This window comes from Calidris pugnax, unplaced genomic scaffold, assembly GCF_001431845.1.
Source record: "Calidris pugnax isolate Ruff unplaced genomic scaffold, ASM143184v1 scaffold54, whole genome shotgun sequence".
NCBI classification, from domain to species: domain Eukaryota; kingdom Metazoa; phylum Chordata; class Aves; order Charadriiformes; family Scolopacidae; genus Calidris; species Calidris pugnax.
In genome coordinates, this window is record NW_015090864.1 from 1,910,107 (window position 1) to 1,936,771 (window position 26,665).

Genomic DNA, 26,665 nt, shown 5'->3' on the forward strand with positions numbered 1-26,665 from the left:
GGAGAGCATGCAGAGAAGCATGTGAATGAGACAGGTTTATAGTGGCACAAGAGATTATAGGCTTGTGTTTGGTTTTCCTTAGCAAATTTTCTTCATTGATATGTTTAACTTCTTTTAAAACCTTTATGAAGTTCTGGCATCCATAAAATCCTCTTGCAGTGAGCTCCACTGTAGATGGCTATTCTGTCTGTAGGTTCAAGCCCAAAATGTATTCACTGTTCATCTAGGAAAAAAACCACAATCCCATTTTTTCCATGCAAGCATGCAGAAAATAAACACACCACGCTCACTTATGGTGAAACCCCAAACCAATATATGACTCTATGATTTCACAGCCCGAGATATCAAGATTGTAAAGCCACTGGAAGATGTGGAAGTCAACGAATATGAGAGTGCGTCTTTCGTCTGTGAGATTTCGCATGATGAGGTCCAAACCCAATGGTACAAAAATGACAACAAGCTGAAGGCTGCTGACAATATCAGAATGCGCCAAGATGGTAGGATGTAAAAGGAGGATCTCGTTCTCGAATGGGGGTGGGTTGGAGTAGGTGCTGGTAGGGGATTCTCGGCAGAAGGGTCTGACCTCCAAAATCAAGTTATGAAGATTCAGCAGAGAGTTCCCCTTTTCTTTTGGGGCTACAGCTAGGCTGGGACAGTGGGATGGTGGGAACCTTAATAAGGGAAATTTGGTGTCATCCCACCACCCTATGCTGCCAGGAGTGAGTGAGAATTTGTACCATCTGACGGTGGGTGGGATCCTTCTTTTTCAAGTCCTACACAGACAGTGAGGCCCACGCTCAATCAGTCCTTGGAGGATCTGAGGTGAGGCTATCCTTTGACACAGGGATGTAGACATGGGGGAATGGTCAGCCTTGCCACTGTGAGAGCAGGTGGTGATGCACTGAAACCAGATGAACAATGCTCAACCGGGCAGTGTGCCTTGGAGAGCAATGCTGTTTGCTCAAGGGAAACTATGGTTGTGTCTCTGTTCTCAGGAAAGACCTATTCGCTGACTTACACACGTGTCCAAGTCGAAGATGCAGCAGAGATCAAATTTGTAGCAGAAAAGGCAGAATCTCGTGCCCAGCTTACTGTAAAAGGTAATTATACTTTTCATGCCAGTACTGCTTAAGGTTTCTCATGTTACAAACCAACCAACGTCCCTCACTTTTAATGTGAAGAAGGTTAAACAACACCTCAATTTTTCAGGAAAGCTCCTGTCTACCTTACTGCATGTGAAATAATCAGCCTGGGAATTTTCTTTTGCAGTTTATTTTCTCAGGAGGTTGGTTTTGTAGCTCAAGATATTAAGTAATGTTTGAACTTTGAGAGACAAAAAGCTGTAGCTTGACTTTCTCCTCCATTTTCTCTTTCTGGTGTATGTTTAAAAAGCATGTAGCATTTTTTTCACGTTTAAGTTAAACAGTGCAATAGAGTGAGAGAGAAAGAAGACATTTGAACTAACACACTGATGAGGAGCTCAGGACATTTGAGATCAATCCCTGGCTCTGCCACAGCACTGCTGTGTACTGTTGAGTAAATTACCTATTATCTCTGCAGTTCAGCCACTCAAGTGGTAAAATAGGGATAAAGAGTTTTCCTTTCATTAGCTCTTCACTTGCTGTGTGTTAGTTGAGTGTTTAGCATAGCAGGGATTCCTGTCATCATCCAAATATCTGACCATAAAAGAAATATTGCTAATGAGTTTTTAATTTGCACTTTTCATGGAAACTGTGCTGATAATTCATCTTTTTTTTTTTTTTTAATCCATTTTAGAACTACCTGTAAAAATTGTGAAGCCTTTGCGAGACAAGATCGCTCTTGAAAAACATCGGGGATTCCTGGAGTGCCAGGTGTCTCGTGCCAATGCCAAAGTTCGATGGTATAAAAAGGGTGTTGAAATTCACCCTAGTGACAAATACGAAATTGTGAGTGAAGGTGTCTATCGGAAACTCATCATCAATGACGCAGGTTATGAAGATGAGGACACATACACTTGTGATGCCTTTGATGACAAAACCAGTGCTAATTTCTTTGTTGAAGGTAGTAAACCATTTTTATCCCCTCTAGGATGCATTTGAAGGAGGATTGGCTGGTTTAAAAAGCCCTTGTCATTTACTTTGAAAACACAATAGCACTTTAAAAGCATTTTAAGTAATTTTTTAAAATTACTTAAAAGTAGTTTAAGGTTTTTTTCAGAGAACAGTTGCTGTAGCTAATCAGCGTTTTTCCTATTATCAACATCTGCATTTCAAGGAACCTTCTTTTCCATTTTAATAGTGCCATGCATTTGATATCACAGTAGAAAGGTGATTTTAGAAATAGGACCAGGAAACAGGAGATCTGGATTATGTTGAGGCTGTTCTACAGTCTCATTGTCTGATCTGTGACCAACAATATATGTTTGTTTATTTTTATTTTTTTTTTTTAAAAAGGATGTTTTAAGGTGTTTTGAGCCCAAAAGTGCAGTATTCTAATGCAGAAAAGATGGCATGATTGTACAGGATGGTGATCTTTAGGGTCCCTTCTAACCCAAGCCATTCTATGATGCTTTCGTGACTCCTAAATCCCTGTTTTCTCCTTCCATCCTTCATCCAGAGCAATCCATTAATATTGTAAAGGAGTTGTGTGATGAGGATGTGACTGAGCCTGAAGAAGCCAACTTTGAGTGTGAGACATCCATTCCATCCGTGAAACCGCCCAAATGGTTCCTACGGGGAGCGGCCCTCCAGGCTGGCGGAAACATCGTCATGCAGCAAGAAGGCACCATCCACCGGCTGACAATCCTGAAAACCAGTGCTGATATGACAGGCACCATTCAGTTCTGCATTGGCAAATCAAAATCCACAGCAAACCTGCTTGTCAGAGGTAACATGATACGGCCTGGGCTTGAATTAGATCACAAGAGATCCTCTCTCTCTCAGTCCCTGCAAAGTAATTTTTCCTACATACTGCCAGGCTCCACTGGTTGGGGTCTTGAAAATGGAGGTCTACCTGGAAGATCTGCTTAGTTCCCAATGACAAGTTGTCGGGCGCAGTGCTGGATGCACTAAATGAGACAGCAATGCCTCAGGAAGGGATCCAATTAAATGAGTTTGCAGGGCCTGATATTCGAATCTATTCAGCTAAGACCATTTTTTTTCCCCCTTGACTTTATCAACGAGGAAAAAACATGCAATTTGCCAGGAGCGTTTATTTTGTGCTATTTCTGAACTAGACAAGTTTGATAGCTCATTTACTTAATCCACTTTGTCATCAATTTGATTGGAGACAAAGATTCAGGATTCGGGGCTTTTTATCTTCCCCTGTCTCCATTGTAAATATCTCCAATCGCATCCTGAAGTCCTTGTTTTGTCTTTAATTCAGTTTTACTTGCATAAAGTCCTGAATTAGAGAGTGGTTTCAGTAAACATTACACCAGAACCGGACCATGCATTTGTTAGTTAATACACAGTATTATCTTATAGAAATCAACATTCCCTATAGATCATCACTTTGGTTTAGCTTCAAAGGAAATCAACTCTGTAACAGGAACCTGTAGCATCATCTAAACAATTCACAAAGCATTGTGAATGACATGCATTAAAATCATTGCCATGAAATACAGATTAGAAGCTTTCCTCTTCTTCATGTGTTATGACAGGACAAGAGTTAATGGCTTTAAACTAAAAGAGGGTAGTTGCAGACTAGATATAATGAAGAAATTTTTTAAAATGAGGGTAGTGAAACACTGCTCCAGGTTGCCCAGAGAGGTGGTAGATGCCCCATTGCTGGAAGCATTCAAGATCAGGTTGGATGGGGCTCTGAGCAACCTGATTTAGTTGAAGATGTCCCTGCTAATGGCAGGGGAGTGTGGATTAGATAATCTTTAAAGGTCCCTTCCGACCCAAACCATTCTATGATTCCTCCCAACCCTGCTTTACAGATTACCACATACAGATCACCAGGAAGATGGAGGACAAGACCGCCCTGGAGCGCCATTCTGTCGTCCTGTCTTGTGACTTCAGGCCTTCCCCAAAGATTGTGAAGTGGTTCAAGGGCAACACACTCATTGAGCCCTCCGAGAAGTACAAAATCAAGAGGGAGCAGTATTCAGCAGAGCTCAAGATTTTGAAGGTGAAGCCGGAAGATGCTGGTGTGTACAAATGCAGGCCTGGAAGCGCAGAGACCGAAGCCACGCTGACTGTTGAAGGTACAAGGGTTTTGCAGCAGAGAGACTTGCCTGTTGCATAGATACAAGGAAGAAATTTTTTATGCTGAGGGTGGTGAGACGCTGATCCAGGTTGCCCAGAGAGGTGGTAGATGCCCCATCCCTGGAAACATTCAAGGTCAGGCTGGATGGGGCTCTGAGCAACCTGATCATCTCGAAGATGTCCCTGCTCATGGCAGAGAGTTGGACTATATGACCTTTAAAGGTCCCTTCCAACCCAGACTATTCTATGATATCTTTATGGGTACGTACTTCACCGTGGGTTTCTCTTCTTGAGTATACGGAGGTTCCCACAGTTCCTTCTGCTACTATTATGTAAATGCAATGCCTTAAGTGAACTGTGCTGATATTCCATGATATCAGCTGAAATCCAGCATTTGCCATGAAGCAGGTAATGCATGTGGAAGGACACCATCTGGGTAAGGTGGAAATTCATGTGTCTTTCTCAGGGCACATTATTTTCTGTTTCATTTGAGGAACTAGAACTCTGGTACTTCTCACTAAAAAGTGACCTCTATGTTAAACTGCTACAGGCCACCTGGTTGTGGTTTTCATTTTCTGGCCACTGTGTCAGCTTTTATATCTGTTATATGTTTGTTATTCATAGTAATGTTCTGCCTCATCCTGGTATGAAACTGTTTTTAGCCAACTCTTCAGCTGTGGTGAATCTGTAAGAAAAGGTGATCTTTGTGTCACTTTCAGCAAGACTTGGATGTGAGCCACTGAATCATTTCCATGAGTCCAGGCAGCCACTCTTGGTAACAGTTTGGCCTTGCAGAGGTTCCTCCAAATGACAAAATGATTTAATACTCCCAAACCCTCCTCTGAGTTAGCCAGTCCTTGAGAAACAGCATTTCATAAGTGGAGAAAGTGCGAAGAGAAACTTCTGGCCAAGGGCTGGGAAAGAAAAGAATTCAGTTCCTGTTGCTCCCTAAACCTGAGCAAATTGCTTAATCTCTTTGTACTTGCTGTTTGTGGCCAACCCTGCTGTCTTCATCTCATCCTCTGTGTTTTCCTGGCAGTGAGTCAGGGATAATTTAGTTATACGGTGTGAACGTATGGGTGGCGACAAGCACACAGGGAATCGAGCTCTGTGGGGTACCTAGACACTGCTGTAACATCGTTACCATTTTAGGAATAATTGCTTATTTTTAAATTAAAAAGAAAAAACAACAAACCAGTTTTATGTGTAAAAAGAGAATTGAGGACTCTAGACAATATAATTTTTTTATTGGATTTTTTTGTTGCTGTTGTTGGACTAAATGCAGAACCACGTAAATGTAATGACCCACAGTGCACAGGAGACAAGACTAAACCATCTAACAAACTCTAGATGCTATGAAATCTGTTTGTGATGGCAGTACTGATTTATGGTAACAGTGGTGATGTGCACCTTGGTTTTCTACAGCCCGCAACGTAGAAGTACTCAAACATCTGCAGGACGTGGAAATTGAAGAAGAGAGCTCCGCTGTCTTCTCCTGCGAGCTGTCCCATGATGACGAAGATGTGGAATGGTTCCTCAATGGCACCCTCCTTTACACCAACAATTTCAATGACATCAGGAACGTTGGCAATTGCTACATGCTGACGATGAAGCAGGTCAAGCCTGAAGATGCTGGCACAGTGACGATGAAGTCAGACAAGGTGTCAGAGACCGTGCGTCTGAAGGTGATAGGTGGGTCATCATCACACCCTCCTGAATCTAAGTAAGAGGTGCAAAGGAGCTATTATTTACCATATCTATGCAGCAATCCTGATCATAAGCTCTGGGACCAAGTAATAAGTGTGCAAGGACTTTCTTCCAGTGTGATTTTTCTACTGTAGCTAATGATTTTTCTAAGGAAGACTGTGTTGGTGTCCTGCCAAATAGGACACCAAATAATGGCCATTTAGCATCCCTTTTCTTGTCATCAGGATAAGTCTCAAGAGCAATTTCCTTTACTTGTAGGTCTCTTCAATGATACATACTCTATAAACTGTTGTTTATAAAGATTTTGGTCTGCAAGAAGCTGAGCTTCAGTGTACCTCCAAGGGTAGGGCAAACCATTAATACATCAGCGCTGGAGTTGAACTGATTCAGCAAAGAGAAGGCAGTTTGCTGCTGTCCTTAACATGCCTTAAAGTCTGGTCACACATCTGAGTTGCTGTGGTTTAACATGTTCTTGTGCATCAACTAAGCCACAGTGAGTTGCATGAATAATTTTAGGCATGTTAGAAACACGAGGTAAAAGTCTCACTAAAATTTCAAAATCACATTTTCTTTAGCAACACACCCGTAGATGCACGCTCAGGTAAATCATAGTGATTTGTTATCCTAAATTAACAAAGAAAAAGAGTCCTTGCAATCTCATAAGTGCACAGGCATAAAAGAGGCCATGATTACTGCACAGAATATCATTCTCCATCCATGGCAATACAGGCTGCCTCTCTCCGTCCCTCTACTCTCCCATTAATAAATTCTGATTTCCCTAAAACTTATTCTATCAGTAGGTGTGAGACCACTTTAGGTCCTGCATTGGTGTCAGCAGCATTGCCAAGAGTTTAATTAAGCTCTCTTTAAATATTTGATAGCAACTGGAAACGTCTCAACTGAAACATCCTGGTGGTTCTCTGTTTTGTCCCTTAACCTTCAGAGAAGCCTGCTGTCTTCATGAAGTCCTTGGACGATGTTTTTGGTGAGGAGCGAGGTGTGATTAAATTGGAATGTGAAGTCTCCAAAGAGAAGGTCAAGCCTGTTTGGAAAAAGGATGGTGTGACTCTCGCTTCTGGTGACAAGTATGAGCAGATACAGTCTGGGAAGACCCTGTGCCTCCTTATCCATGACCTTGAAAAGACAGATGCGGGTTTATACACCTGTGATATTGGCACTGATGTCGCCAAGTCAAAGGTCAGCGTTCAGGGTGAGTATTGTAGATGGTGGCCAGTCAAGGGGTCCTGCAAATATGGGTGGGCTTGGTCACTTTGTCTCACACTTATTCCTCCATAAACCTCACCTGACAGTGATGTCTGAACAATCCCTGTTACTCTTTCCTGTAAGTACATCTGGTGTTTCAGTGAAAATCACATGCCAAGAATGTAGTGACAATGTTTCCATCCTGAACATCCTTAAGGTGCAGAAATCCTCCCAGAAGAGCAAGTAATTTTTCAAAATAAAGCCCAAAACCAAAAAAATAAATCACCCAAGCAGCTTGTGTTTCGCATTTCTGAGCTATTAATTCAGAGTCCATTGTGGGAACACAAAAATAGGAAATCAACATTGTCTATTGAAGAACCCAGCAGTTCAACCTGTCCTCTAATCCTTGTGGCTGCTTGAAGGAAAGAGAATTGTTCATGGCTTTCAACCTCATACTGATAATGAGACAAATTTTGAATTTGTCTGATTTGAACACCAGGAGGGATAGGATGGTAAGAAGTTAACAAATACAAACGTCCCATTTCTCACATCAGCATGGAGAAAAACCTCACACAACGTCCCAGAGGCTTCCTGCCTGACAGGTTTTCTCCCCTCTAACTCATTGAATCTTGACTCTGCTCCACCAAGTGAGCTGTTCTTCATGCAGTCCCTCCAGAGCAAAGCCAGGAGACTCATGTGTCCCTTTTTCTATAGCTTTGCGGTGATTCTGAGTGGATATGTCTGAGAAATCCTTCCCATGTCAAATATATTTGGTGGAATATATACTGGAATATATATTCAAGGAATTCAGTGCTGTCTTGCCTCTCCTACAGCTGGAATGTATATTCAAGGAATTCAGTGCTGTCTTGCCTCTCCTACAGATAAACCAGTCTCATGAGCTCAAAATGTCAATACTACTACTGATGTTAGTCATAAATGCCTTTTATCCTTGTATTAACTGACCTTTTGCCTTCCAGAACTGAACATTGGCATCACTAAACGGTTGAAGAACACTGAAATCCAGGAGGGAGAAGATTGCACTTTTGAGTGTATTTTGTCCCATGAAAGCATCGATGACTTCAACTGGACACTGAATGGGAACAAAGTGGAAAGCGGTGGACGATTTAAAGCCTCTAACATGGGTCGGAAATATACGCTCAATATCAAAAGTGTGACTTCTGATGATGCTGGGGAAATCATTTTCACTGCCCGTGGTCTAACCTCCAAGGCTTCTCTGGTTGTGAAAGGTAAGGAAATCAGAAAGGTTCTGGGATTTGGTTTCTTGTGTGTCTTTTCATAAGGTTTGTCAGTAAATCATGAAGGCAAACTCTTGTTGGGATCAAAGCGAAGAGCAGCCTTCTCTGGGAGCCTCGAAACATTGAGAATTCTTCCTAAAAACAAGTGAAAGGCTGAAACTTTTAATAGATATTTAAGGCTTGCAGAATACACTGGGTAGTGTAATTGTTCAGACAATTGCTACCCTGACTGTGTGCAACTGAGATAATCACCCAGGACTCCCTGGGTAGTCAGTGGGAAGAAGAAATATGGAGTTTTCAGACATGGTTCATCATCCAGTTAGTCCTATTTAGCCCAAATTAAGCTGTTTCTTGAATTCTATTGCCTGTACTTGGCAGATCACTGCTGGCTGTAGAGGGAGCGCCTCTGCTACATATCTCTATAGTGTGGATGTCTGCATTTAATGAGGTAGATCCCACCCTAAGTACACACCCAGAGTAGCTTCAGTGATGCCAAAATGACATCCTCTGACATGGATGTTCCTGTAAGCAATCCTTAGTATTCACTGAGAGCCCATAACAGCAATTAACGTGTAGTTTACAGACATGGTTCATCATCCAGTTAGTCCTATTTAGCCCAAATTAAGCTGTTTCTTGAATTCTATTGCCTGTACTTGGCAGATCACTGCTGGCTGTAGAGGGAGCGCCTCTGCTACATATCTCTATAGTGTGGATGTCTGCATTTAATGAGGTAGATCCCACCCTAAGTACACACCCAGAGTAGCTTCAGTGATGCCAAAATGACATCCTCTGACATGGATGTTCCTGTAAGCAATCCTTAGTATTCACTGAGAGCCCATAACAGCAATTAACGTGTACTAAAGAGCAAGATTGCTTTTCCCTTCCATTTCCTTGGGGAAATTTCCTTGAATTGCAAAACTCGCAACCATATAGTCATCATGATTTTTGTTCAAAGTTCTCCTCTTTTCTTTTTTCCCCCCTTCTCTTCAGAAAAGCCCACCGAGGTAACAAAACAGCTGGAGGATAAAACATCGGTGGCAGGGCAGGACATCACCCTGAACTGTGAATTGTCAAAACCTGACGTGAACATCAGGTGGTACAAGGACGGCAAAGCAATCCGAAAAAGCCAGAAATATGACTTACTCCAAGAGGGAACACGGGCCATTCTGATCATCCGTGACTCCACGGTGAAGGACAGTGGGGAGTACACCTGTGAGACAGAGGTCTTTAAAACCAAAGCCACGATCACAGTGCAAGGTCAGATATCTACAGATACCTACAGCCTGTGGGAGATGTTCTTCTCTTCTGTCTCCCTAAACAGGACCAATTTTTAGCTTTCAAAAAATGTCATGGATTAAAAGCTTTAAAAAAAAAAAAAAACCTCTGAAAAAAACACCTTGTAGGTGCTGAAGAATCTTATGTGCTATGTAACGAGCCAATAAAAATTGGGTGTTTGAATTAGTCTTTTTTGAATACAGGTGATGCATTTTGGTATTACAGATAATACTTATCTGTAAGTTATTCTGCCAGGAAAGATCTCACCAGCACCTGTACTATGACATTAAACTTTTCAGGTATCTTCTGGAAGTATGTTATCTGATATAGCCTGTGACATGAGATGGACCTGGTGATCTTCTCAGATCCTTTTCATCTCTATATTCTGTGATTCTACAGGTGGGGGCAGAGGGGATTCAAGACCATTCTATATGCACAGGACTTGTTTTGGTAACAAATCTTTGTTTCTCTCTCTCTCCTTTGTTTTCCTTGCAGAAAAACCTAATTATTTTGTCAAGGAACTTTCAGATCTAAAAGTTGATGAAAGTGGAACTGCAGTTTTTATGTGCCAGAGTGAAAGAGCTGCATCTTCTGTGGTCTGGAGGAAAGGCATAGCTGAACTCAGGGCTGGCAGGAAATACGAGATCACACAGAAAGGACAAGTCCTGCAGCTGACCATAAAGAACTTGGAGAAAAGTGACAGTGACACTTACAGCTGCGACATTGGTGATGCCCAGTCCAGAGCCAAGCTAGTCGTGCAAGGTAAGCATGAGAGGAATGTGGTTGTGTGTCCTGTTTCACCATCAGAACACATTCTATCAGGATCTATTAGGATCAACATCAGATGTATCTTGGTATAGAGTGAAAACCTTATTTAATTTATTTATTTAGATAGGTGTATATCTGTCTGTATTTGTACAGACAAGTTTTCAGGGCTGCTGTTTCGTTTCTATTCCCAAAGCTGCAGTCAGACACCCTCTCCACTTCCCACTGTATTTATGGTTAGACTAAGCTCAAAGAAGGTGAATCTTGGTGGTCCTAGCCCATAGCCAGCAAGTCATATATGATCTAGAAAATCAGAGAGGTATCATGGGGAGCGATCATCTGCTGAGTGTTGTCTAGAGACAAATGATGAGATCAGTGCTGCATCCTTTCAGCCTTTCCAGATAGTTTTGTTAAGAGAAACTTTATAACACTGGATTTGCATTGTACTGGCTATTCGTTTTGCTACATGTGTTCTGCTGCTTTGAAGTTGTCTTCATCCTATGTTGGTTTGTGTCATGTATATATTATCTTCCTGTGAATGTTTTTTTTATGTTCAATAACTGGGGAATCGTGTTTCAGTCTTCTGTATCATGAACATATTTCTGTCTTGAAATACATGGGAAATCTTGGAGTTTTCCATACCTATTTTCATGCTAGAAACTGAAGGTTCCAGTAATTGATGTGTCTATGTTCCTTTCAGGCCAGAAAGTGCTAATAACAGAAGACCTGGAAGATGTCACTGTGTTAGAAGGAGAATCTGCCATGTTCAAATGCAGAATCTCTCCCATAGACTATAGCAAAGTGCAGTGGTTTTTGGATAAAACCCCACTCCATACCAATGAACTTAATGACATCCAGTCTCAGCCTGGGGGATATCACCTGCTAACGTTGAAAAAACTCTCTCTGAAGGACTCGGGGGTCATTACATTTGAAGCTGGTGATAAGAAAACATCTGCCAGTTTGGTTGTTAAAGGTAATTCAATCATAAAAACTGCAGGAGAGGGAAGAATGTGTAGAAATAAGTATGGGTTAATGTGGGTAGGTGGAAAAAAAGAACAAAATTGCTACAAATTTGGCCCCATGATGTATGTGTTCAAGAATAGCATTACCTATATATTGAAGATATGGCTGGGGAATGAACACTTGGTAATTCTGGACAACTTTTAGAGTGTTTACTGGACTCTAGATGGGAATGTTATACTGTAGTGGTGGTACATTGGACGTGTGGTCCAGTTTATCGCAGCTGAGCCAATAGGTTGATGATAAATGAGGAGAAATCAATTAGTTTAAGAGAAAAAAAGAGTAAGCATTAAGGTTTTCATTTAGTATTGATTTTTTGAAAGGCAACATTACATATGCTTTCTGCTATTGTTGAATTGTTTTCTCTGGAAAGGTTAAACTGAGTTAAAACTGCAGTGTTAGTCACTTCTATAGTGAGGGGGAAAATGGATGCCAAACAACCTAAGATTGCAGGATCAGAGAGGTATTTTCTTACTGGAAACAAATATTTTTCATCGCCTAGAGACATAAAACACACAGTCTCCACCGTGTCAGGTCGTATTCTCATTATTTTCAGAATCACCATGTTTCTTGCTAAGAAAGGTCTTTTTTACAAAAGGCTGATTCCTTCTGGTAACACTAATATTTAATGCTATTGTTCCAAAACCAGGTTTTGGTCTCCTGGTTGATTGATTGGATTTTTATGAATGAAAAAGCATGAAGTTAGGGGGGATAAGATCTGCCTTGGGCAATTTAGCTATTGGAATCTGGCTTAGACTGCTTCTCTAAGCTGTGTAGAAAGACAAGCACTTCCAGAGAGCAGTTCATCTTCTCTCTCCTAATGACCTGCTTTGGAAGTGAGTATCTGGTCTCTGGAGGTGTCTGTCATCTCCCAGTGGTTATAGAGACACTCTACAGGATCAGTCTGGGCTACCTGCCTGGTTTTAGATGACTCATAATGATGAGATGAGACCTGATCTGGATGACTGGCTTTGAGAAACCTGTATTACACCTCCCTTTCCACATTCAGTTGGAAAGTTCAAACTAATCAGCTCACACAGAAAAGGGCTTAGGAAAATTGTGTCGTATTTAATGAGATGCGAGAGATATTTATGTTCTTCAACAGGGATATTGTCTTCTCAGTTTCTCCCAGATGACATTAGGTATTTACTAAATGAGTTTTTATGGCATGACTGGTGCCTTCCTGAAGAATTTACAGTCCTATGGAATTTACATGAACACCAAATTATTTGTGACTAACCTTGACCTGTAATTTTGATCCAAGTAATCTCAGATGTAAATCTCACAGATTACTTGTGATCTGAAAATCTGAACCTCTTCTGAAATATCTCAGACGGTTTTTATGTGATTCTAGAGAAGCCCTGCGTCTTCACAAAGGAGCTGGTTGATACTGAAGTCACTGAGGGAGAGGATGTGATCCTTCACTGTGAAACCTCCAAATCAGACAGCCCTGTAAAGTGGTGCAAAGACGGGAAGAGCCTTAGGAATTCTTCCAAGTATAACATCAGCCGGTCGGGATTTGAAGCCAAGCTTGTCATTCACAGGGCAGAAGAAAGAGACAGTGGCAGATATGAGTGTGAGGCTGGAGCAGCTAAAAGTAGTGCCATTATTACTGTCAAGGGTAAGAACATTTGGAGTGATGGTTTGGGTCTTAACTCATCATCTAACACCAAGGTCAGAGTAATAAATTGAAATGATAAAAACATGAAACTATGCTGAAAAGGAACCGCGTGTCTTTGCACCGCAGTGCAGAAGAGGTTCTCATCAAGTCATCTGGCACAGCTCCCAGGTGATTTTAGCTCAGTGAATGTTAAGTGCCTGAGCTTTCTGGAGCAGAGCACAATGGGTCAGTAGAGAAGAGTGAGCATCTCTGTAGGAGATCCACCCAGCCAAAGCGGTAATACAGAAAAAGGGTGAATCACCTTCTGAAGCTGTCTCCAGTGATGGCCCTCTCCAAGGAGGGAACTTATACACCCACATTTGTCTGGGTAACTGCAGCCAAATTTATTGAGTAGTGCATCCAAATTTTTTGTTCCGAAGATCAGGAGATTCTGAAGGCAGGAGGTGCTATCTGAAATGCTGTTTTCTGAAGCATTGCTATCTGAGATGGAGAAAAAGTTCTCTTCTTAGACACATGAGACTTTAATGTACTTCCTTGAGCATTTTGGATAAGAACCATGTGCTACCACCACATGCTACCCACCTTAAAATTGCTCCAGCCTGAGGTTGAGGAGGAGTTTGGCAGGTTCAAGCAGATAAACTGAGGCCATTAATGGCACAGGCTGGTTTTAGCCTGACGAGTAGCTACCTGACATGTACCTGGATTAGAGAAGTCAATGTGAACAAAAACCACTTGAATTGTTGGAATAGTCAACCTGAACCTCAGAGCATGAAAAGGGAAGGCAAGGTACTCACAGTATTTGTCTAGAGCACAAAGAAACGAGTCTATGTCAGGCTGCAATCTGTTGTGCAAAGAAAGAGAAGACCTTGAATGATATAACAAGAAGAGAAGCGATGGTAAAACGGTCCAGATTTGCTACGTCTTTCATTAGTACTGAGGTGCTTTCCCAATGCCTGTATCACAAAAAAGAAAGGTCTATGCTGACTTTAGTAGGACCTGAATCTCACCCATGATGAGGATGAAATTTTCTATTAGAAAAACCCCACTCATAATGAGTGTTAAGCAACAGCTTCGTTTTTCCCTTCACAAAGAAGGGTGTGGATGGATTTGATGCAAGATTTAAACTCAGATCGCCAGTAGATGTGAAGGGGTCAAGTCATCAGGATGCCTACAACAAATTAAAGTGTTGTAGCTTTCTTTTATCTATTAGTGTCACGTCAGAACAGCAGAATGAAAAAAAAAATAGGAAGAAATCAAAAAAGCCCAGTAGCCACATGACACTGAGTGTCCCAAACTAGAGGTAAAAGGTCATGTCAGAACAGCAGAATGAAAAAAAAAAATAGGAAGAAACCAAAAAAGCCCAGTAACCACGTGACACTGAGTGTCCCAAACTAGAGGTAAAAGGGGAACAGAACAATAGGCTGTATTTTTTCAAAAGCCACAGGGCAGCTGCATCACAGATCAGTGGCTGACTTGCATATTCATAAGACAGCAGAAGGCAGGAAGAAATTAGGGTTGTTTTTTCATGACCTGAAAGGAAAACACTTCAGTGGAGGTGTCGGGTTTTTTTTTCCCAAAAAATGCCTCCTCTACACTAGCTCACCTTAAAGCCTTGAATCCCAGGCTGTGATAGAGCCTGCACAGGAATCTCCACGGGGACCCTGTCACGTACAGCTGTGCTTTCCTCTCTGTGTATGCTCTGTGCTGGTTTTAAGTCTGTATTCATGTCTGATAAAAATATGTTGCAGATTTTTTTTTTTATAAAAAGTCAGTGATAACTCACATCCCCAGAAGTGGTCAAGACCTTATTGGACTGGGAGCAACCTGGTCTAGTGGGAGATGTCCCTGCCCATGGAAGGAGAGTTGAACTCGATAATCTTTAAGGTCCCTTCCAACTCTAATCATTCTACGATTCTATGAATACTGCTGGGGCTGGTAATGACAGGAAGTGCTTTGCCATTTCTTTGTGTCCTCTGTGTTATGTGCGAGTTAATCTCAATAAAGTCTTTCGGTTTTTGTGATCCAGTGATCCAAGCTCCAACTGCCCATCCACAACATGTTGTTTGTGTCATTAATAGTAGCGCAGCATCTGCCACTAATGCTAAAAATGACAACAGTAGTAGTCACAATGTCTTCAATAGTACAGATAATAGTTACATGGAAGAAAAACCCATATGGTCTCAAATATTTTGTGCTGCACCAGGGTGATGGGAGCCAGATGTGAGGTGTAAGAATCTGTTTACTGTTTTAGTAAACTGTTTACTGTTAGTGCTTTTTTTGTTCCTGTGCTTTTCTATCTGAATAGCATAGCCTGAAACAAAAAGGAAAAAGTTATTTCCCATCTCCTTAAACATCTGCAATGTTCTTTTTCAGAAACGCCAGTTCTCTTCAAGCAAGAGCTCCAAAATGAAGAAGCTAAAGAAGGAAAGCAAGTGAAGCTGACCTGTGAGCTCAGCAAACCTGATACCCCGGTGAAATGGATGAAAGGAGACACTGTTCTCTATGCCAGCGAGAAGTATGAATTTAAGCAGCGGGGTACGGTGGCAGAGCTCATTATTCGAGATGTCAAAACTGTAGATGCTGGGGAATATACCTGCAGCACCGGGGAACTGAAGACCACTGCTCGGGTGAAAGTAAATGGTAGGCAGAGTTAAATATGTTGCTACACTTTCTTAATGCGCTCCATAATCAATCTTCTATTAAAAAAAATAAATCACATAGCACTTAATTTTTGTGGCAGTGCCATCTACAAATTCGTATGTAAAATTTAAAGGTAATATTGAGTACTTGTAAACATCTGTATGTATTTCATTCATGTGATCTCATATTATGCATCTCAGATTTTAAATCTGTAGCTTCCCACTGAACAAAAAATAGGTGCAATGGGTTTGCTCTCTATACCCAACGTGCCATAGTTCCTGACCTGTCAGCTTTTTTACATGGCTGTGATTAAGAGTGGAGTTGAAAACCAGGAACATGGGAGTACAAGAAGACAATGAAAGCATAAGTCAAGTCTAGTCCCTGATTAATAGTTAGACCCCCAAACTCCCAAATGCACCCTTTTTTAAAGGCTCTTTGATGTCATCTGCACTCCCCAGTGCCATTAAACAAATGCAGTACCTTCAGTAATATAGCAAAAGTAGTATGTGCTGGAGTAGAATTGGGGAGAGATATCGAGCATGAACGCTGTCTCAGAGCAGCAGGGAATTTAGATGAGGATGCTCAGAGGACTCTGAAGGGGTCCATGTTAAAGATTAATCTTACCCCATGACCCTAGGAATCTACAGTGAGATTGCAGAATCACAGAATCATAGAATGATATGGAGTTGGAAAGGACCTCTGGAGTTCATCTAGTCCAACCCCCCTGCCAAAGCAGGTCCACCTAGAGCAGGTTGCACAGGAATGTGTGCGGGTGGGTTTTGAATGTCTCCAGAGATGGAGACTCCACCACCTCTCTGGGCAGCCTCTTCCAGGGCTCTCCCAGCCTCACAGGAAAGAAGTTCCTCCTCATGTTGAGATGGAACTTCTTATGGTCAAGTTTGTGCTCATTTCCTCTTGTCCTGTCATGGGGGACCACTGAGAAAAGACCAGCCCCATCCTCCTGACACTCACCATTTAAGTATTCATAGGTGTTGATCAGATCTCCCCTCAGTCTTGTCTTCTCCAGACTAAAAGACCCAAGTCCCTCAGCTTTTCCTCATAAGAGAGATGTTCTAGGCCCCAAATCAGATTATAACATCTGAGGAGGGATTTCTTCCTCCTCCCAAGCAGAATCACTTTGATTCCACACAGCCAAGGGAGAGCCTAGGGCTGCTCTGCTTATTTGGAAATTAATCAGTTTTAAGGGGTGACAGCCATCATGGGGGACTAGTTGTACAGCAGGTCAAGAGGGCACGTCCTAATCCCTGGCTCTGTGTTCTAGCTGTGCCTGTCCTTTTCAAACAAGCCCTGGAGAACACGGAAATGGAAGAGGGGAAATCTGTCTCCTTGCGCTGCGAACTCACAAAAGCTGATGCCACCGTGGTGTGGAAGAAGGGAGAAGCCGCCCTCCAGGCAAGTGCCAAATATGAAATGAAGCAGAAGGGGACAGTGGCAGAGCTGGTGATTCATAATGCAGAGCCAGAAGATGCGGGAAGATACACCTGTGACACTGGAGACCAGCAGACCACAGCCCAAGTCAAAATCCATGGTAGGAATAAGACACCTGCTTGTGACCATTTGTTGTTGTTCTTGCCGTGGTCCTGCCAGCTCCTGCGCGTTTAGAGTGAGCATTCAGAGATTAAAAAAAAAGGGGATGAGTACAAACAAAAGGCAGCTCTGGCTGGGCCCACAATGTCCTCTGTTTTCTAGGACAAAAACTTCATGCTAAAACATAGCAATCAAACATACCTGACAACAATATCTTTCCTTGCCTCTGAAATAATGGTTCTGCTTTCTGCTCTGGACAGAGGTGTTTGAGCTCTAAGGAAGGTAAGAAGGGCCTCAGCTACACATTTTCTTAAAGAATATGCAATTCTCTCCTGCAATTTCTCAGCAAGTTTTTCACTCGTCTGTGACCATCAGCATTTGGGCAGCAGAAGGCTAATTACCTTGATATCAGGAAATAATTGTTTTGGTTTTATTTTCTCCTGAACTGGTGGTGTGCTATTGTAAATGCGAGCAGTGTCCTGGAAGTACAGGTAGGTCAGAGCTTATTAGCTGTGCCAAGAGAATTTGTTTTAAGTCCCATATGAGGTCACCAGATGGTAATGATGCTCCTAAAGTAAAATGAGAATGCTTCATTCCTCAGCTGTCTCTGCGCTCATCAAAGAAGAGCTGAAAAGTGTAGAAGCCATGGAAGGTGGGACTGCCACCCTGCAATGCCAGCTGAGCAGAGAGGCCCCCGTGGAGTGGAGGAAGGGGCACACTCTTCTCCGGCCGAGTAACAAGTACAGGATGAGGCAGGAGGGCACAGTGGCTGAGCTGCTGATCCACGATCTGGACCCAAAGGATGCTGGAGACTATACATGTGTAGTGGGGAACCAAAAAACCACAGCAGCCTTATCAGTGAATGGTAAAAAGTCAGCAATAACCTGTGAAGCTCTGGAACGTTTTTGTCCATCTCTTCCCTCCTCCTCCCTGTACCTTCCCTCACAACACCTGCCTTTGTGTCCTGCTTCTACATTTTTCATCCTTCCACTTTTTCATGTTGCCATGTCACTCCTTTCCCCAATCTCCATCTACCATCAGCTTTCATTATGCCAAATGTTGGACGTGTGTGTGTTGTGTTGTCTTCTCACCCTTCCTCGAGTGAAGGCTGCTCATGTGTGTGTCTGTTTTCCTGAATTAGTATGGAAACATAAGATTCCTTGGGATTTTCTGTTAAGGAGGGCTCATCATCTTCATTGATGAGGATGAGTTTGTCATTTGTATGCATGATCCCAGTCAAGATCACGCATGCTTTGATTTTCACAGAATAATTTACAGGAGTAGGGTTTTTTTACCAGCCACATAAAAAGGACAGGATGTGCTTAAGGGTGTTAGAATAAGGCTTAGGTAGATAATAAATGACGATTCAGCCTCTGACCCAGAGATCTGGGCAGGGTCTTGGGTTGCAACCCCTTTTCATTCTGCATCTCCCAGCCCTGCCAGTCCGTTTCAAAAAAGAGCTGAAGAACGAGGAAGCCACAGAGAGCGGGACGGCCACGCTGCAGTGCGAGCTGAGCCAGGCGGTGGGCTCGGTGGAGTGGAGGAAGGACGGGAAGGTCTTGGTGCCAAATGGCAAATACAAAATGAGACGGGAAGGGCGTTTTGTCGAGCTGGTAATCCAAGACCTGGACTTGACGGATGCTGGGAACTATACCTGCTTGTGTGGAGACCAGAAGACAACAGCGGCTTTGAGAGTGAATGGTAACCGTTCTATCCATGTTTCTCATTAAGCCCCCAAATTAGCATGTTTGACAGCATTTCCTTGTCATCTGAAGCTTTGTCAGTGTGACTTTTTAGAGGTTTCACGTTCTTGGCTCTGTGGTGCCAAAGAGTCAACCTATTAGAGAATATTTCCTTGTGCTTTTTTTTTCTTTTTGCTCTGACACAGCACAGTTATGTTGTATATTGTTTTCTGTAATTTATTTCTCTCTAGGAGTTTTTATCCCTCTTTCAAATGTATCCACCTAGCAGTAGTGCATTTTTGGTTAAACGTATACACTGCAGCCCAGTAACTAATAGCAAAGTCAGGTTCACTTCAACCTAGTGCTGATTCCTTCTCTGTTGGTGTTGCATCCTTCAGCCTTGCCCATCCTCTTCCAAGAAGAAATGTTGAACAAAGAAGCTACAGAGGGGGAGGCAGTCACTTTGCACTGTAAACTGAGCAAACCAGCCCCGGTTGAGTGGAGAAAGGGGAATAAGGTCCTCAAGCCAAGTGAAAAATACAAAATAGAGCAGGAAGGTCCCTTTGTGGAGCTGGAGATCCAGGATTTGGATTTGGCAGACACTGGTGATTACACCTGTGTGTGTGGAGATCAACAGACTACAGCTGCTTTGACAGTAAATGGTAAAATGAAATTCTCAGCACGTGCTCCAAGTAAACCTGTACAATTCCAAACTCTCCTCTTCTTCTTCTCCTGTTTCATCTGGTCCCTGTATACTTTATATCCTCCCTTCTGCCGATTCATTTTTCTATCCTGTTTTCCTTCTCTCTCTCTCTGTCCTTTCACCTGATGCCCTCTTGATGTGCTGTCTGTCTTCCTAGATGTTCATATGACAAGTGGAATACAGGTCCCCAACTCAAAACAATCTCTCTAGTCCAGCAGAGCTGCTTGTTTAAAAGTTTTCCCATAGGGGATTGACCTAAAAGTGTGAATAATATTTACCTTTTGTAACTTAAGTGCAACAAGTGTAACAGTCTAAGAGGAACAAGTTTCCCTCAATGAACGATGTTACAAAAGGACTATCTTAATGAAAAATTGCCTTATTCTCCTATTATTCCCAACCTTTTTTTTAACCAATTTTGACTTAACTCTTCGAAAGCATATACTTTATCTCTGCAGATACCTGACAGTGTGTTTGTAACTGCTCTGGTTTAAGGAGCATTATTTATAAAAATACAATCAGTGCCATGCATCAGGTACTTCTGTAGAACTGCTGTTTTTCTGAAGGGAAAACAAAATGCTTTGGGTCTCATATTGAAACACAGCCTCTGATTTTACCCCTTTGATTTTATGGTGTATAAAGTGAAGGATAAATGGCTTGTCAACTCAGTTTGCTGATAGACAAACTCATTTTTTTAAAGCAAGTTTTAAAGTGTGAGGGCAAAATATTAAAAATTAGACTGAAATCTCTTTTGAAGTATTAGAGATAGGAACAAAATCCTGGAGCGTGAAGGTCTTGTGGCTTCAGTGACGTGCAGGCTGAGGGAGATAAGAGAAGAAAGTGAGTAGGTCACGATTCAAGCTTTCTCAGGTTTGATGCTGTGTCCGTGTTGCCTTTACTCTGCAGTCCTGCCTGCTCTTTTCACCAAAGAACTGACAGATGAAGAGGCCATAGAAGGCAAAAGTGTCTCTCTGCACTGTGAGCTGAACAAGGCTGCTGCTAACGTGGAGTGGAAGAAGGGCTTCAAGACCCTCAAATCAAGTGACAAGTATAAAATGAAACGTGAAGGTGTTGTTGCTGAGCTTATAATCCAAAATCTAGACACGACGGATGCTGGAAATTATTCCTGTGTGTGCGGAGACCAGCAGACTATGGCAGTTTTAACAGTACATGGTAAAACAAACAAAACAAGACGCATACTAAAAGTAACTATCCTGTTTTCTCTGTTATTTGGACAGAGAAAAGGTGTTAGGGTCTAGTATTTTACTTTTCCCCTTGAAAGTTCTTTTATTAGACTCCTCATTATGCTCAAGCCAAATAAAATGGATTACCTCTAAGGGACTATGACTTTTAGGGATTTTAAGGTTTCATAAAATTCCCAAGAGTTAGGTTATTCCTTGGAATCTTATTCCTATACTTCATTCCTGGGACAACGAGGTGCTTTTATATACATGGACCAGTTGTCATTACATTCAGTTACTCTCCTTTGTAAAGCAAACCCAAACCTTCTAAGGGACAACCATTGCCAGGGAGAATTTTGATTTTTACTGCAACTGACACATTTGAAAGGATATGTCAGTTCAGGTGAAAATACTTGTTATCCCACCGTGTATTGAAATGAGCAACTTCATTTCAAACTGACTCCAATGTTTCTTTTTTTTTTTTTTAATAGGCAATGTATTTTCATTTCCCTAAGTATGTGAAAACATAACATACATTCTCCCATTATGATTTAAAACATCATAAAAGAAAACCAATTTTTTTCAGAAATTTCAAATTAATATTCTTTTAGCTTGAAATTTCTCAGGAAAAAAAATGGGTTTTCTTCTTTTGTCTGTGTTGATTTGTGACTCTGAGTACATGTAAAAAACCTGTATTACTGCAAGCATTGATTCCTGTTGAAGGCATTTCTTCCTCATACTGATTCATGAAGACTATTGACGATCTGTGTTCTTGTATTGGTAAATTTGTTCAAGATAAAAGGCAAATTGAACACTGACATTTAATTTTATGTCTTCGGAGCGTTACATCTCAATGCTCATATTGCTGTCCTTCAGCTTTGCCTGCCTTTTTCAAAGAAGGATTGAAGAACAGAGAAGCCACGGATGGTGCAACAGCCACTCTGCGTTGTGAGCTGAGCAAGGTTGGGGTCCCGGTGGAGTGGAAAAAAGGGAACAAGACACTCAAACCCAGTGATAAGTATAGGATGAGACAAGAAGATACCACTGCAGAGCTCTTGATCCGAGATCTGGAGGTAGAAGATACAGGAGAATATACCTGTGTGTGTGGAGATCAGAAGACCTCAGCTGTCTTGACAGTCCATGGTAAAAAAAGTTGTTCTTTTTTATGGTAGCAGTATCTCAGGGAGATATTTTTGCTCTGGGAGTTCTCTCTCACTCGCTTTGATGGTTGGATTCTGCAGCATTTTCTTGCTTTGCTGGCTGTGTTTCACCCCATCTCCTACCATCTGTTGGTTCGAAACTGGTGGCTTTATGGCGAAGTAAAGAAGAGTTGTGAGAATTTATCATCTTAGTCTTTGCTTTTTACAAGGGAAAAAGGCACCTGTATGTAAGGCCAAAACTAAGCAGACATCCAGGTTCTCAGAGGGTTTGTCCCTGTGTCCCATTGACATCAGTGGATTTTGGTGCTTAACTTGAAGGAATGATGCAAAACTAAGCAGACATCCAGGCTCTCAGAGGCTTTGTCCCTGTGTCCCATTGATGTCAGCGGATTTTGGTGCTTAACTTGAAGGAATGATGACACCCCATCTCCTACCATCTGTTCATTTGGAACTGGTGGCTTTATGGTGAAGTAAAGAAGAGTTGTGAGAATTTCTCATCTTAGTCTTTGCTTTTTACAAGGGAAAAAGGCACCTGTATGTAAGGCCAAAACTAAGCAGACATCCAGGTTCTCAGAGGGTTTGTCCCTGTGTCCCATTGACATCAGTGGATTTTGGTGCTTAACTTGAAGGAATGATCTTTAAAAACACTGAATTCAGTGAGGCAGTTCCAACAGATGAAAGAATAGCTTTTATTTGAGATGTCTTAAGGATAAGATGCTTCTAAGGACAGGGACAAAACTATGGAGGCAAAACTGTCTTCTCTCAGATTTTTTTCATGCTTCTATTTCCTCTCTTTCCCCCAGCTGAAGGTATTTTTGTTCTTCCCCTCCTCTGAGCTGGCACTTTCTTCCCTGTGCAAGTCGCTTCCTTTTTAATTTGGTTGCAACACCATAAGGCAACTTGCTGAATGTAGTTATAAAAAAATATAAAAAGCTCTGCATGCCTGATATTAGAGCCATTACGTCCTTGGAAATTATGACTTCACGGTGCACCTTTTCTTTTTTTTTTTTTTTTTTTTTTTACAAAAAAAAAAAAAAAAAAAAAAAGAAAAAAAAGCCTCTGAGCTGGCACTTTCTTCCCTGTGCAAGTCGCTTCCTTTTTAATTTGGTTGCAACACCATAAGGCAACTTGCTGAATGTTGCTATAAAAAAATATAAAAAGCTCTGCATGCCTGATATTAGAGCCATTACATCCTTGGAAATTATGGCTTCACAATGCACCTTTTTTTTTTTTTTCTGAACAAGAAAGACAAATTTTGACGTGAGGAAAGGTAGAGATCTGCAGTTAGCAGTGCCGTCATCCAGAGCAATGACTTTTGATCAAAAGTCAGGTTGTTAATATTCAAGATAGATGAATTCAGACTGAAATAGGTGGAGTACCAGAATGAGCTGGGAATGTCCTTGGAAATTATGACTTCACGGTGCACCTTTTCTTTTTTTTTTTTTTTTTTTTTGATGGTCATTAATATTCAAGATAGATGAACTCAGGCCGAAATAGGTGGAGTACCAGAGTGAGCTGGGAATTGATGAGCATGCTGCATAAGTCAATATAAGAAGCAGGTCGTGGTGGCAATTATCCCTGTGAGATCCTGCAGTAGTTTTCTGGTAGATGCAGTTTTCAAGACTACGTGATTTGTTTTCCTGTGACAGTGAAGGACTGGCCTCAGGACCAAGTCCTAATTTCCTCAGGGCCTGGTTAATGGTTTTGATGTACTCTCTGTTAATATTCAAGATAGATGAATTCAGACTGAAATAGGTGGAGTACCAGAATGAGCTGGGAATTGATGAGCATGCTGCATAAGTCAATATAAGAAGCAGGTCGTGGTGGCAATTATCCCTGTGAGATCCTGCAGTAGTTTTCTGGTAGATGCAGCAAGACTACGTGATTTGTTTGCTGTGATAGTGAAGGACTGGCCTCAGGACCAAGTCCTAATTTCCTCAGGGCCTGGTTAATGGTTTTGATGTACTCTCTGTTTATATTACGTCCCGTAGCTTTGCCCGCACTGTTCAAAAAAGAACTTGCCAATATGGAAGCCACAGAAAAGGGGACGGCCGTGCTGCAGTGTGAGTTATCTAAACCCACTCCGGTGGAGTGGAGGAGAGGGCAAGAGGTGCTCAAGCCCAGTGAGAAGTATAAAATGAGAATGAAGGATACCGTTGCTGAGCTGACAATCCACAGCCTGGAGGAACAAGATGCAGGAGATTACACATGTGTGTGTGGAGACAAGACGACTACCGCGTCCCTGACAGTGCATGGTAAAATACATACCTTTAATAGGGATTTTCTGCTTTGTCATCTGCAATCTCATGCAGGGTCGCAAACTGGTCTTGATCCCATCTATTAGTTTTGAGGTATGACAGCTCTACCAACCACTGGTAATGTCTTTTATTGAAAGTCCTTCTCTTAGGACTGAGAAATAGCACAATACGATCTTTTCTGTCCTTTTTTTTTTCCTGTTAATGGAATCTGGAAGCAGATTGTGAAAACTTCGGTGAAGTTGTGAATAGCACTTTCAGTGTTTCCTTTAAGTAATTTCTCTAGGCGTATCTCTGAGATTTCACTTGGTTTTCTTGAATGGAACTGAATGGTGCTCTGTGTTGTTAACAAGTGAGACAGACAGGTGAGAATGACACGCTGCAGCCTGGAATTTTAAATAACGTAGTGTTCATTTTAAATGTTCATCCGATCTCGAGACAGAGCTGTGCACAGTTCCTTGAAATCCTGGGATTAGCTTTCTGTTATGTCCTAAAATGCCTTTAAAGCATACTTTCCAGTAGTGAAATTATAGTTTTACAACACTGATTTCCAAACCAGCTATGATATGCTGAATATGGTGTGTTGCAAAGCATAAGGCAGGAACACCCTTGAAATCATCATTTGCCTCTCAGGTACCGTATATTCTAAAACTTTTAGAGATTAAAGGGTTTTAATCCAGTGGAGCAGTCAAGGCACAGTATTTCCTCAGTTTTAAAGTGCTCTCTCTTCACCTGTGATCTTCAGCCCTTCCTCCGCGTTTTAATAAAGAGTTGAAGAATGTGGAAGCCACAGAAAATGGCACGGCCACTTTCTGCTGTGAACTGAACAAGCCAGCAGCTACCGTGGAGTGGAGGAAAGGAGACAGAGCCCTGGAGCCAAGGGGCAAGTTCACCATGAGATGTGAGGGCACAACTGCTGAGCTGGTGATCCATGATTTAGAGCTGACAGATGCTGGAGATTACACGTGCTGTTATGGAGATCAGAAAACCACCGCTGCGCTAAAAGTGAATGGTAAAAAAACCAAACCCAACAAACCCACACATATATAACAAAATTAAGTGGATTATTTTCAGCCAGGTGTTTTTTCAACAGCATAGTAGTATCAGCTTTGAAATTGCAGCTTCGTGTCTGGTTAATGTGGTTGGACGTGGGCATAAACACCTGAATCCACTGGTCAGTATCAGGCATGGATCAGGTGTTCTTTGCAAAAATTTCAGATAATCATCTCGGTACTAACTCATTTCTTTGATGCTTGTGTTCAGTAGGAGTTGCTGAAAAAGGAAAATCATATTATTGTGATGTTGGTTGTAAAGATGTTACAATTTTAAAGTTGAGAATATTACAATTTGGTGATATTTTGATACAGTTTTCAGCGTGTCAGCATAATTTAATGGTCAAGTTCAGCTAGAATCACTGTCTGAGGAGAAATCTCATGGTAAAATGAGATTGATGCCTCAGATACAGTTTAATTTATGAGCTTTTTCAGTAAATATTTGCATTGCAATAGAATTTAGGCTACTTTAGCTTTATTTTCCATTGGGGTAGGCAATACCCAAAAAAAGGTATGGCCCAGTCTTACAGAGTCTGAAGAAGTTGAGAGGTGGTGGTTCTCCATTTCAAGCCATAGTCCATAACATAAAGAAAGGTCTGACTTATGAATAAGGTGGTTTCCATCTTTCCAAAGTCACTGTTTTGTGGTTCTCTGGGTGGTTATCAATCCTGCTTGATTAGGGAGGGCTTTGCTCGTAACATTGGGTTGACAGACCACAGATAAATAGTTATTTGGATAGCTGCCGTGGTCATACATTCTGCTCATTTTGAACTCCTCAGCCTTGCCCGCATGTTTCAAGAAAGAGATGAAGAATGAAGAAGCCACAGAAGGTGGAACAGCCACGCTACAATGTGAGCTATCTAGGGCTGCTTCCGTGGAGTGGAAAAAGAAACACAAAGTGCTCAAATCGAGTGAAAAATATACTATGAGACAGGAAGGTACTACAGCACAACTGCTGATCCATGCTTTGGAAGTCAAGGACGCTGGGGAGTACACCTGTGTGTGTGGAGACAAGAAGACCACCGCAGCACTGACAGTGCATGGTAAAGAAAATAGAAATGAGAAATTTTTGTGTGATGTTTCTCCTGTTTCGTCTGGAAGCCTCAGTACTGACACACAATGAGTTCTTTCTCTAATCTTGCCATCATTAATTGTTGGTAATGGATTTTCCTGTTTTTATTGTGATTTTTATCTAATTCTAAATAGACTTGTAGTTCCATTACTATATTAACATTTTCCCTGTGTTCTTCTTGCTCTTGTTGGTGCACAACTATATTGCTTTGCACCACACTGAAGGCTTAAGGATTCCACGTGCTTAATTTTTTTTTCTGTTTTACTTACCTGTCACTTGAGGCTAGAGAGATAGAGCAGCAGGAACATCCATACTTCTTAGAAAGAGTGATCTTG

General features: G+C 41.7%; 1 protein-coding gene across 1 annotated transcript in view; it reads left to right on the forward strand.

Moving 5' to 3' along the window:
- Window positions 1–26,665, forward strand: part of OBSCN (obscurin, cytoskeletal calmodulin and titin-interacting RhoGEF) — a 201,805-nt gene that overhangs the window by 98,425 nt on the left and 76,715 nt on the right. The window contains exons 34-50 of the mRNA XM_014944927.1: window positions 5,619–5,885; window positions 6,844–7,110; window positions 8,081–8,350; window positions 9,350–9,616; window positions 10,130–10,396; window positions 11,100–11,372; window positions 12,774–13,040; window positions 15,414–15,680; window positions 16,963–17,229; window positions 17,830–18,093; window positions 18,663–18,929; window positions 19,309–19,572; window positions 20,517–20,783; window positions 21,668–21,934; window positions 23,943–24,206; window positions 24,952–25,218; window positions 26,038–26,301. Coding sequence (XP_014800413.1) covers window positions 5,619–5,885; window positions 6,844–7,110; window positions 8,081–8,350; window positions 9,350–9,616; window positions 10,130–10,396; window positions 11,100–11,372; window positions 12,774–13,040; window positions 15,414–15,680; window positions 16,963–17,229; window positions 17,830–18,093; window positions 18,663–18,929; window positions 19,309–19,572; window positions 20,517–20,783; window positions 21,668–21,934; window positions 23,943–24,206; window positions 24,952–25,218; window positions 26,038–26,301 — 4,536 coding nt within the window. The remainder of the gene's footprint in view (window positions 1–5,618; window positions 5,886–6,843; window positions 7,111–8,080; window positions 8,351–9,349; window positions 9,617–10,129; window positions 10,397–11,099; window positions 11,373–12,773; window positions 13,041–15,413; window positions 15,681–16,962; window positions 17,230–17,829; window positions 18,094–18,662; window positions 18,930–19,308; window positions 19,573–20,516; window positions 20,784–21,667; window positions 21,935–23,942; window positions 24,207–24,951; window positions 25,219–26,037; window positions 26,302–26,665) is intronic.